Source organism: Ursus arctos, unplaced genomic scaffold, assembly GCF_023065955.2.
Source record: "Ursus arctos isolate Adak ecotype North America unplaced genomic scaffold, UrsArc2.0 scaffold_20, whole genome shotgun sequence".
Classification (NCBI taxonomy): domain Eukaryota; kingdom Metazoa; phylum Chordata; class Mammalia; order Carnivora; family Ursidae; genus Ursus; species Ursus arctos.
In genome coordinates this window covers 31916047-31928320 of record NW_026622875.1, presented here as the reverse complement: position 1 = coordinate 31928320, position 12274 = coordinate 31916047, and the positions used below count along the sequence as shown (strand labels likewise).

Genomic DNA, 12274 nt, shown 5'->3' with positions numbered 1-12274 from the left:
CTGATATTACTATGCAGCTTTACTTGTATGGTTGATAGAATAATAGGGCATTCTATTTAATGCTTCTATATTTCTCTTATCCTTCATTCCTCTCCTGAGACATGAACAGAAGCTTCTACCTCTGTACTGTGAAACATTTTTATTAGTACAAGGGAAGCTTTGTTAAAATGAAAGTTTTCAAAAGTTTCTGAGCAGAATATGAAGGTGTCTGTAGTTCACTCAAAAGACTAGACTCGTTTCTGTGGGGACCATGAAATAATCTGTGTTTCTATCATAATTTCCTATTCTTAGAAGTTCTTTGCCACCTTACTTTCTCCTGCTAGCTTTCTGTCCAGCCCTCCAAAAGACTTAGTATATGGTAGAAATCAATCTCAGGCTCACTATAAATACAGTATTTGTAACTGGGTCGAGTAAGAGTCAGCTGTGCTCTTGTTTACTGGTGTATGTCCCTGGCTTTTATTTTTCTTACATTAACTTGGGCACAAAAGATCTCCGCTGCACTATGCTGCTGCCAACTGCAATTACCAGTGCCTGTTTGCTCTTGTGGGATCAGGAGCAAGTGTGAATGACCTTGATGAAAGAGGATGCACACCCCTGCACTATGCAGCCACATCAGACACAGATGGCAAGTAAGTATCATGCGGAGAGAATGAAGGATTATTTCTGTAAACCAGCATTTTTCATGTGGATGGCTGTTTTTATTGCAAATTTATATTTTCTTTTTATACTTTTTGTTGTCTTTTCCTGAGTCTCTAGTGTGGGAAATAAATTGGTTTCATAATTATTCCTAAATCATAGTTTACTGCCTATTTCTACTCAGCAACCTGCCTTATTGAGTGATCTGGTAGAAAAAAGATAAAGGCCTCTTCTTGTCCTCCCTGCCAAAAGTGCATCTTAATGTAACCTCCATGTTTTTTCCCTCTGACTTCTCAGAGGGAGCAGTCTTTGAGCTTATCATAGGGAAAGGGACAGAGAAGAGATGTGGACAATGCCAACGGAAGATGGGGAGAGATCGGAATACCAATGTCCATCAGAGGTAGAGAGTTTATATTTGTAAGAGATCCTTATAAATTGGTATCCAAAAAGGGAGTAACCAAACTGGCAAAATCTGGCTCTTAGTTGTTCTGAATATTGCTTAAATAAGTAAATGAGATAATGGAATAACTGAATATTGGCCAAGAATGCCTAAATACGAACAAAAGAATAAGAGATGTGTAAATTATTTTTATAATTAATATTCATCTAAAGTTGATCAGAACCATTTATAGTACCTTAATATATATAGCTTTCTTGGAAGAAAATAAATTATTGGAGACAGAGCTCTTCAGTCTATGGTATTCACCATGTGTCTGTGTGTCATCTAAGAGCAAAAATACCCTTAGGGAAAAACAAAGAGTGGTTTGTAGGGGAGGATTTTATAAAATATACTTCAAGGAAGTTTTAATTAACATAGAACTGTTTCTTTGGTTTTTAATATTTGCTTTTTACCCTCAAAATACAAAGCAAAATTTGAGGGTCTTATTCACAAATGTTAATTTATTATAAATTCTGTAACTAATGTCAAAGCCATTTCTGTCAGTAGCACTTTGTTATGTTGGATTCATAGCTAAAACTCTAATCTCAAAAGCACTAGTAAAATCTACTTTTTGTTTACAAGAATATATCACTTTGTACAATTTCATACATACCCAGAGTAGTTAGGTATAGATAGATTTTGGGGAGAAGTTAAATTATGTGATGTATGTTTTTATAGATAGTAGCTCTTTAAAGAAAATCTGTGGTAAAGACTCTGTAAATAAGAAAATATTTTGGTGGGGTGCTTGGGTGGCTCAGTTGATTAAGCATCTGCCTTCGACTCAGGTCATGATCCCAGGATCCTGGGATCAAGCCCCGCATTGCATCCCTGCTCAGCAGGGAGCCTGCTTCTCCCTCTGCCTGTGCAGCTCCCCCTGTTTGTGCTCTCTCTCTCTCTGTGTCAAATAAATAAGTAAAATCTTACTAAAAAAATGTTGGTATACTTGGGTAAGTAGATCATCCTCTGATGTATAAATTTTATAACTTCAGGATTTGATTTATAAATTTTCTTAAAATAGATTAAACCTAAAATGAGTATATCACCACCAATAATCCTTTACCACTATTCCCACACACTAGTTATTAGGTGTCGCTCAACTAGATCTACACAAATTCCACTGAGAAGTCACACACACAAACACACACACATGCACATAGAGATTATCCAAGGTCCTCCTGCCCTTAGATAATTACATTAAACCTGAATTCTTTTGCAAAAATCAAGAGAATAACGATGCTCAACCCATACTTTTTGGGATTTGTGGTTTTGTTTTAAACCAACCTACTTTTTTTGTAGAAATGTATTAGCACTGAAGTGATAAAAATCATTAGTTCTCTCACCTAATATAAACTGTTTTGAGCAACAGGTTAGTGATATTTATTACTTAAACATGTAATTCTCAGTATCTACACAAAGCAGCCTGATGTACTAGAAAGAACATGAGCTTTGGGATCCAAAAGACCCAGTTTAAATCTTGGGGTTTCTATATTATACTCCTTTGAGCCTGAGCAGGTAATTGCCAAGCAAAATCTTTATCTGTAAAATTAGAAAGAAACGTACTCCTTAGAATTGTGGGAAAAAATGCGATTATGTGTACAGAACAATCTAGCACTGTTTTTTTTTTCTTTAAGATTTATTAAAGGGGAAGGGACAAAGGGAGAGAATCTTCAAGCAGAAGATTGAACACAGAGTCCAACACAGGGTTGGATCTCATGATGAGATCATAACCTGAGCCGAAAACAGGAGTCGGATGCCTAACCGACTGAGCCACCCAGGTGCCCCTCTAGCACTGTTTCTTAGAGCCTCTGTTTCTTTAAAGTATCAGAATCCCAGCAGTCCTGTCTAATGTCATCATTTATTGACTCAGTGATTTGTTCCCTGAGAACTTTCTGGAAGCTATAAGGTATAGTAACCATTTTAGGATACCAGAGGCATCCTTTCAATAAATGATTGTTTTGGAAGCTTAAATAGTAGCATTAAAACATTGATAAAACGTTGGGGCATGTGGGTGGCTCATTTGGTTAAGCATCTGACTCTTGATTTCGGCTCAAGTCATGATCTCAGGGTTGTGAGATCAAGCCCCGTGTGGGGCTTCACGCTGGGCATGGAGCCTGCTTAAGATTCTCTCTCTCCTGTCCCTCTGCACCTCCCCCCCAAAAAAACAAAACCAAAAATGTTGGTTTATTTTTCTGAGTTAAACTGACCAGGTATATAAGTTGGATAATAAAATAATCTGGCATGATTAATTCATACTTCTGGCAAAGAAAGTGAAATATTTTCTAAGAAAAGACACAAAATCCCCATAACTTCAAATTCAGTAATGTGCATTTGTGGTTTGTTTTTTTTTTTAATGATCATTTACTAATCCCATGTAGCATCCCCAGGGAAAGTTGTTTATATTTTGGAATTTTTGACACTCTGACATTGGTTTTCTGCTATTCAAGAGTGACATAAGTAATTACAACTCTTCTGCCTATGTTCTCGGTCTTCACTTTGAGTAAATGTATGAAAAATACATGAAATCTTTCCTGACTCATTCTACTTATTCTTCTAGTCACTCCCATTATTCTAGTGCCTGCATTCTTTTTCTTTTTTTTTTTTAATGAATTTATTCTTTTTAGAGCATGAGCGGGAGGGGCAGAGGGAGAGGGAAAGAGAATCTCAAGCAGACTCTGTGCTGAGCACGGAGCCCACCGTGGAACTCCATCTCATGACCATGGATCATGACCTGAGCCGAAACCAAGAGTCAGATGCTTAACTAACTGCGTTACTCTGGTGTCCCAGTGCCTCCATTCTTCATAGACATTCATGATTCAAATACATAGCCACAAGAAACATGTTTAATGTGTTAAATATTAATAAATAAAATTTTCTTTGCCAGTTCAAAAGAAATAGGTCTGGCTTTGAGCAAGATGGTTAAGGATCGCCCCCATACCCATGTGTGTGTATAAGAGAAGAAGACTGGCGTTGTTTTTTCTGATTATACATAATAAAGAAATCCTTCTCATGCCTATTCTCCTAAGATAACCACTGTTAACATGACTATTTCTCTATGTGTATGGAGATTATTTCTCCATCATAGTCTAATCAAAGTTAAAGACTTGGTATATGCTTTTCCATACAATTCATATAATTGTATATATAAATGTGTTTATGAGTACATGGATATATTTCACCGAGATCCACTTTTATGGTGATAGTAGGCATTTTCCACAAAAATGGGATCATATTTTGACTTCTGATAGCTTTGTATATTTTTGTCTGCTTTGAATTTGATATAAATGGAATTATACAGGGTTTTTGGGGGGGGGTTTGTTGGTTTTTAAAGAAGTATTATTTTTATTTATTTTTTTTTAAAGATTTTATTTAGGGATGCTTGGGTGGCTCAGTCAGCTAAGTGTCTGCCTTCGGCTCAGGTCACAATCCCAGGGTCTTGGGATCGAGTTCTGCATCGGGCTCCTTCCTCAGCAGGGATGCTGCTTCTGTCTGCCTGCCACTCTCCCTACTTGTGCGCATGCTGTCTCTGACAAATAAATAAATAAAATATTTAAAAATAAATATTTTATTTGTCAGAGAGAGAGAGCGCGCGCACACAAGCAGGGGGAATAGCAGGCAGAGGGAGAAGCAGGCTTCCTGATTTCGGGGCTCCATCCCAGGACCCTGGGATTGTAACCTGAGCGGAAGGCAGACGCTTAACCGAGTGAGCCACCCAGGCATCCCCATACAGTTTTTGTTTAGAAGTTTTATAATCCTTGATTTATTCCTAAGTACTTAATATTTTTATTGCCAAAATAAACCTGACTTTAAATTTCCTTTTGTTGTGATATAGAGAAATACATTTGACTTTTTTATATGACTGTATATACAGCAGCCTTTTATAACTCATTTCGATTATGTATATAACTTTGTGTTTGATAACGGCTCTGCCCCTTGTTCTGAGACTTTGGGCAAGTTACCTTACATCTCTGTGCCCCTTTTGTTTGTGAAATGGGGAAAATAGTCTGACCTATAGCCAAATGAGGTATAGGATATCTGAATTGTTTAGAATAGTGCCTATAATCTTCTCATTAGGATTAGCTGTATTTTTTTATTATTACTATTTTTTTGTAAGAACAGACACTATTATACACCATAATGGGACAGAGTAGAGGAAAAGGGGGCTCTGGCAGCACTACCACATTCCCTGTCCTGGGCTGAGTGGTCCTTACCCAGAATTCTGACCAGCCATGGGACTCATGGGTGGTAGGGGAAGAGTAGGTGAAATTTAATAATAGTTTGAAATGTACTCTGACTTAACTTATGTGCTTAATTGGAATGATACTTAATTTGTCTAACACATAAACAGTATGTAACAATAAGTATAGTTTATCATTTAGCTGTTTAGCCATGAATATTCTTCCAGATTTTGCATACAGCTTAGTTTAGGGGAAAGGAGAGAGATTAAAGAGAATATTCCTATCTTGATTTTCTGGCTTTTATAAAATCAGTGTGTGTTAACTTACAATCAGAAAAAAAGAATAGACCCTCTTCCCTCCACCTTATTTGCAAATTAGATGTGAGGTCCAGATATTCAAGATCAAGTAATTTTGTGGTTCACTGTTTTATAAGCTCCAAGGTTAAAGTATCACTCTAACTCATTAACGCCTGTGCTGAAGTATGTGGTAGCATGAAGAGAACAGTGGGTGAAGAGAAGACCTAAGGTTTAGTCCTTGCTTTGCTATATGCTAGCCAAAAGATTTTGAATAGGTGAGTTGGTTTTCCTGAGTGTCAGTAATTTTTTCCATTTGTTGAAGATAATGCTTTATCTCACAAAGTAGTTATAAAAGTTGATACTGCTTAGCAAAATCTAAAAGGCAGGCCAATAGAAGGAATTTTATCATTTCAAAGCAACTCTTAGTCTTTGTTTTGTTATAGGAGACCAGTTATCTGAATAATGTGAATGTAAAAAAATAAATAATACGATTTGTTAAGAACTGCATGTATAACACTTAAATTATTTGAAACCATTTAATGCTGTATACTTGGACTAGTCATTATAAATGCATTGAGATGGGTCTCTTACTTTAGAAAGTAAACATGAACTTACCTACTAGTTTTGCTTTCCTTAAATAAATCTTTTTTTTCAGTACTCATGTATCAGCAAGTTATCTTAAAATAGTTTGTTCCACTGGTAGAGTCTGCCTTGTACTCAGGTCTCAGTTGGAGAACTATTTCTGCTTTATCTCTCTCATCTAGAGAACTTGATTAAAGATAAAAAGATATGTCCTTGGGTGAAATGTTTGTGCATACAAAGCAATGGGACTGTCCTCCAGCCCTGTAGGTCTTTTATGCATTCCAGTGAGCACTGACCTCTGAATTGGACACCTAGGAAAGAAAACTGGACACAAACAGTTTATATACTGTCTGGAACACTTTCTACTAGCCCTCAGAGCTAGTTTATGAACACCAAAAACACCATTCTTGTTACTTTAGAGTCAGATTTGTTGGGGTTTTTTTTTAAATCATAGTAATACCCAGTTTACCATGTTTGACTAATAATTTTAGCTGTACATAAATACCAAAATCCCACTTAAATGGGTAGAGATTTGCTACCATTGAGGAACTAAGGGGTCTAAAGGATTTTAAGCAATTCAGCATTAAAGAAATAATGTTTGCATTGAAAAGAATGGCCCTTATAAGTAGATAGGTAGATAGATGATAGACAACATCTAGATATATAAATGATATAGTTATGTATATGTATAATACATCATATATATATATGATACAGTTACTGAAAGATAAGTTACATTGCTTTAGAGTTCTTTTTTGTTTTTATATAGCTTCAGTATGCTTTTGGAAACTTGAATTTTTTTTTTTTTACAGTCTTTTCTTTTTTTAATTCCAGTATAGTTAACATACAGTGTAATATGAGCTTCAGGTATACAGTATAGTGATTCAGCGATTCCATACATCACCCAGTGCTCATCACAACAAGTATACTCCTTAAGGAAACTTTTTTTTTTTTTTTTTAGATTTTATTTATTTATTTGACAAAGTGAGAGAGGGAACACAAGCAGGGGGAGTGGGAGGGGAAGAAGCAGGCTCCCAGCAGAGCAGGGAGCCCGATGCAGGGCTGGATCCCAGGACCCTGGGATCAGGCCCTGGGCCAAAGGCAGACGCTTAACGACTGAGCAACCCAGGCACCCCAGGAAACTTGAATTTTTAACAAGGAGTATTTGATTATAAATTTTCCATCTAGTATTTGAATTAATATTTAGTTAGACATACTACAATATTAGATAAACTATCAGCAAATAATTATGGACTTGAAAATTGAAATTTGAGCATGAATGGAATTTAGCATACTTAGTTGGATTTCTACCCCCACCCCATCTATCAAATGAATAAAGAGGCCATTTTACCAGAAAGGCGAAATGATTTGATTTGCTCAGGATCACTGGTATCAGACTAGTTCTACAGACAGACTTTTAATTTCTAATTCAGTGCTCTTGCTACATTAACTATAAAATGTATGAAAATTACAGCAAACCTTGAACTGTATAGTACCTTTTAAAATTATTTTCCTAATGTTTTGATAGCACAGGAATGAAGTAAATTTACCACGGGAAGATTTCTCTTGTTACCTACATACGACTTTACACTGTTCACACCCTTCTTAGTTCTCTGATTCAAGATCATTGAATTCTGACCTTGTTAGCCTGAGATTTTGTTTGTATATCCTTTCTTCCGCTTCCTAATAAGATCCTACACTCACTATGTGTTCCAGATACGTCAGCAGTAATATTGCCAACATTGGATGCTCAGCACCACTAAGTTTAATCCTGTCAGATATTGTTTGATAGGAGTAGGTGGTGCCATACCTAGTGACTGTGTAAAAGACAGGCAGCCCTCAGGTGTACCTCGCTTGTTGGCCGACTTTGGAGATACCACTTTGAATGAAGGAAATTCTCTTACGAACATTTCGCTTGTGTTCCTATGATAGTTACAGTCAGTCATTTAAATGACAAATTTATATAGTGTAGATATAGTTATAATTTTTACATTACTCAAGAAAAAGAAGAATTGCAAGAAATTGTAAGAAAAATTGTCAGTTTTTAGTTTCAGGCTGTCTTTATCGTTGGTTAAAATGCAGAATTTAGAATTTTGAATGTTATTACTATATATAGGTGCCTGGAATACTTGTTACGAAATGATGCAAATCCAGGGATCCGTGACAAGCAAGGATACAATGCAGTTCATTATTCAGCTGCTTATGGTCACCGTCTGTGTCTTCAGCTGGTAAGATTCGTGAACTGTGGAAAGACTAATGTGATTTTATATTCTAATAACATAATGAAAATGAGAATAAATGAATCAAGAAACAACTCTATTGCTTTTTAATATTTTTAGAACCAACATATACCTCTTAAATTCATGCTTGCCCTCAGTAAGATATCTCCCATTCCCTTTTCCCTTTCAAAAAAAAAAGAGAAAGAAAATTAGATCTCTGGAGAGGGCTGCTTATGTCCTTCCCGTATACTACCCGTGTTGATATAACATTTCCTTTTCCTTTAAATAAATGTTTTCTAGAAATGTCTAAGAACTGTAATCGTATCTTGTGTGAGAAATGTCCCGGTGAGAGGAGGGTTTTTTCCATATATTTAGAGATTTCTGAAAGGCCCATTCTTTTTACAGTCCATCCTGATAGGGGAGATAGTACTTCTGCAAAGGAACTCTTTGTTTCAACTGTGATCTCATTCTTGAATATACATACCATTCACCCCACTTTGCCAAACCCAAGAGAAAGCAAAGGACAAGTGTGTAACAGGATGCTTCAAGTTAAAAGTTTCTTTATTTAGATTTACCTTATAAATTATATTAAACTTTGCTTCCCTTCAAGGGAGAGCGGGTATAACAAAGCCATGTGTAAATAGAGACCTGTAACACTTAGCTCTAAAATATATGAATACTTTCTAAGCTAAATATTCTTATTTTGAATTTTATTTCAGATTGCAAGTGAAACTCCTTTAGATGTTGTAAGTAATAATCAATTTTCCCCCTACTATTCAGAGTATTATAATTAATTTATTTGCTCTCACTAGAGCTGAAGCCTGTTTTACATACTCCTGAGAACAAAGACAGTGGCAGAAATCATGTATTTAGGGGATGGGGCTGGGGCAGGTGGTTCTTACTTGGTGGTGAGTAAATAGCATTTCCCTCAAGCTAGTTTATAGCCCTACCTCAGAACTCTTACTCTGTGGTCCTCACCACCCTTTCATGATGATCTGTTGTATAAGCTTGCTGAGTGGAATTTTCATAATAATGGTCTGAGATTTTAAAATTCATATTTAAGTATCAATTTTTACTCTAAAATGGATTTAAACTTGGGGGAGGGGGCAGGAATAACTGCTATAATATATCTAAAAATACGATTTCTGACATTTCAAATACTTTTCTTTCCAGTTAATGGAAACCTCTGGGACAGACATGCTGAGTGATTCAGATAATAGAGCAACAATAAGCCCTTTACATTTGGCTGTGAGTACTGCCTTTACAGTCAACTTGATGGCTGGTTTTCTGAAAATATCTCCCATCTGATTGTTTGACTCAAACTAGTACCCAATAACTTTTGGGCCATGTATGATGATCATGAAATTAAATCTTCAACAACTTTTTAAATTCAGAGACTTCTTGAATGTACTACTTATGTTTTGTTCCGTTTAAAAAACAAACAAACAGTGGTCTTTGGGTTTCTCCCAAAGCCTACTCTAAGGGAGAGAATATACTTGTGATGTGAATTTTAAAATGGCACTGCCCTAATGGAGTGGCTTCTAACTTGCTGAGCAGAACTGTATTTTCTGCTGTATTTCTACAACTCTTTGATCTTGGAGCACTAAGTGTGTGTTCACTGGTCCTTCAGTTGCTCATGCCATAGAATTTGGCTCTATGATTTGTAATGTTCCCTTCTAGCTTAAGATGACTCTGATTTACTCCTTGTAATGTCAGTCACTAAGAGGAAAAGGTAAGTGAAGTATAACAGTTCTTTAAATCAGATACGGGAATGAATTACTTTAGGAAATTTCAAGCAGGGCCCAATCTTGTTCTTTTTGTGCTGAAAGAAGAGTCTGTTTTTGGAACAGAGCACTTTAACAGTTGTAGGGGGTGAGAGGAAGACTGAGAATCAGCAGACTCAGATACAGTCACTAGCTATTTGGGAGAGTTCTGGTTTTATGTATAGTAAAATGCTTATAAGGGTATGTACCTAAGTTCATGAGGATCACTGCAAGTTCACTGATTCTCTTTAATCATTTCTTCTCACGTATGCTATTATTTTTTTATAATATTCTTTTTGCCTATTTTATAATACCGATGCATCTGCATTGAATTTTCTGCTCCTTTCTTCCTGCTAGTACTCCCTACCATTTTCTAAGTAACTAAGGAGATATGCTGCAGCTTCCTGCTTCCTTGCCCTTTGGGTCTTTGAAATACTATCTGCTCTCCCAGACTTGCAGAATAAATAAGTCATCGGAAAGGGCAAAGCAAGCATGGAGAAAATAGCTATTTTGCTGTTGGTGGTGAGAAATGAAGTCTGAGCAGACAACTAGGCAGTTCTTCTTGCATCATCACCGTCATTCTTACAGTAGCACTGCCATTTCCTGAGCACTTACTAGGTGCCAGACTAAGCATTTTGCCAAGTTTTTTAATATATTATCTCAAAAACATTGATTTTTTTTTAACTGGTTTTTTTACTCCATGGCTATTACGTATTGTGGTGCTTTATATGAACATGGCTGTGCTGAATAGCGTTTTTAAGCTGAAATGGAAACATAGAAACAATTTTTAATTTAGTAATAAGGCTCAGCGAACTGTGATTATACCACCGCTTTTCACATTTTGTATCTGTTCGTAGGAGGTGTTCAGAAATTAACTTGAAGTAATTTTTTTCCCTTCCAACTCTCCCAATCCAGGACACCTTAATTCTGTGAAAACACACTAGCTTGAGGTCTTGGTTCTTGTCTTTGCACATAGTATGTGTACTATGTCTCCGTCGTATACAGGGACATCAGAAGGGGAACACCTCTGGCAAATCGTCATGTTTTCTTGTCATCCTTGTTTTGTCTCTTCTTGTTATATACTATCTTCTGCATATAGTGTCTTTCTCACAGTTCTTTCTGCTAGTAGCATAATTTCATTGACCTGGTATTGAGGAACAAGATTAAATATGATCCTAGGACAGTAGAGTTCCTTAATCTCAAATTACTTTAATCTTTGAGGTGGTTGAGAATCTCTGTAGGTAGTCAGAAATACCAAAGAGATGAGTAAGACCCAGAGCAACTTTACGTCTGGTACTTTCTGACATTTTCTGCAAGAAATAACTTTACAGCCCTTTGCTGCAGTGTGGGGCCTTCTTCTAGCTGTATATCTTTTTTCAGATTTAGCTCAAGTATGGTAGAATTTTACATTTTTCAATTCCCAGTGAAAAGTTCACATGTGATAACAAACTGCTAAGCTATAGTTCTGAATGGTATCAGAAATGACATATGAAAGTCCTTTAGCTACAAAATGGTAATGTGAGTAAACTAGAGAGAACATTCCTTGCATGCCACAACTGGGTCTTGTTAATTGCTTTTATGTCTTGCTCAGCATCTAGTCCAATGAGAGTAATAGATGTTCAGTTGACATGTTGGTTTTTGATATGAATTACGTAGAAAGCCTCTTCATCAGACTATGGTAAAGAAGGGGACTTCAATCTGACAAACCTTTAAATTTTCATCCTCTATTGTATAGCTAGTACCTGGCACATGGCAGTTCTTCGAGCCGGGCTCAGTGTTAAGTATTTTTGTGCTAAAAGAAATGTTTATTTTTTAGTTACAGCATGTTATGAAGTGAGGATAGTCATTTCAATTTGAGAAATCAGAAGACTCAAATACTAATGAACTTCAATTGCTGGCTATCTCTATAATTTAAGTGTAGTAAAATTTTATCAGGGAGTTAAGTGGAGCACTGAACTTTGATAATAGCACAGGTTTTGCAATCATAGACTTAGAATGAAAGGTGTAACTGAACGCATTTATTGAATGCCAGGAACCAGACCGTTGTACGCTAGTGATAAAATAACCTGAAATTTGAACTTTGAATACCCATTCTGTAACACTGTAGCCTACTATTTGATTATGAACTCTCAATATGCAAGTTTTAGACTATCTCAAATATAAT

The 12274-nt window shown here is 36.2% G+C and overlaps 1 protein-coding gene across 11 annotated transcripts in view; it reads left to right on the top strand.

The window, feature by feature from the left end:
- Window positions 1-12274, top strand: part of ANKRD28 (ankyrin repeat domain 28) — a 192383-nt gene that overhangs the window by 161855 nt on the left and 18254 nt on the right. For all 11 annotated transcript variants that reach the window (XM_026496966.4, XM_026496963.4, XM_026496968.4 and 8 more), the window contains 4 exons: window positions 489-629; window positions 8245-8356; window positions 9067-9093; window positions 9521-9595. In XM_026496966.4, coding sequence (XP_026352751.1) covers window positions 489-629; window positions 8245-8356; window positions 9067-9093; window positions 9521-9595 — 355 coding nt within the window. The remainder of the gene's footprint in view (window positions 1-488; window positions 630-8244; window positions 8357-9066; window positions 9094-9520; window positions 9596-12274) is intronic.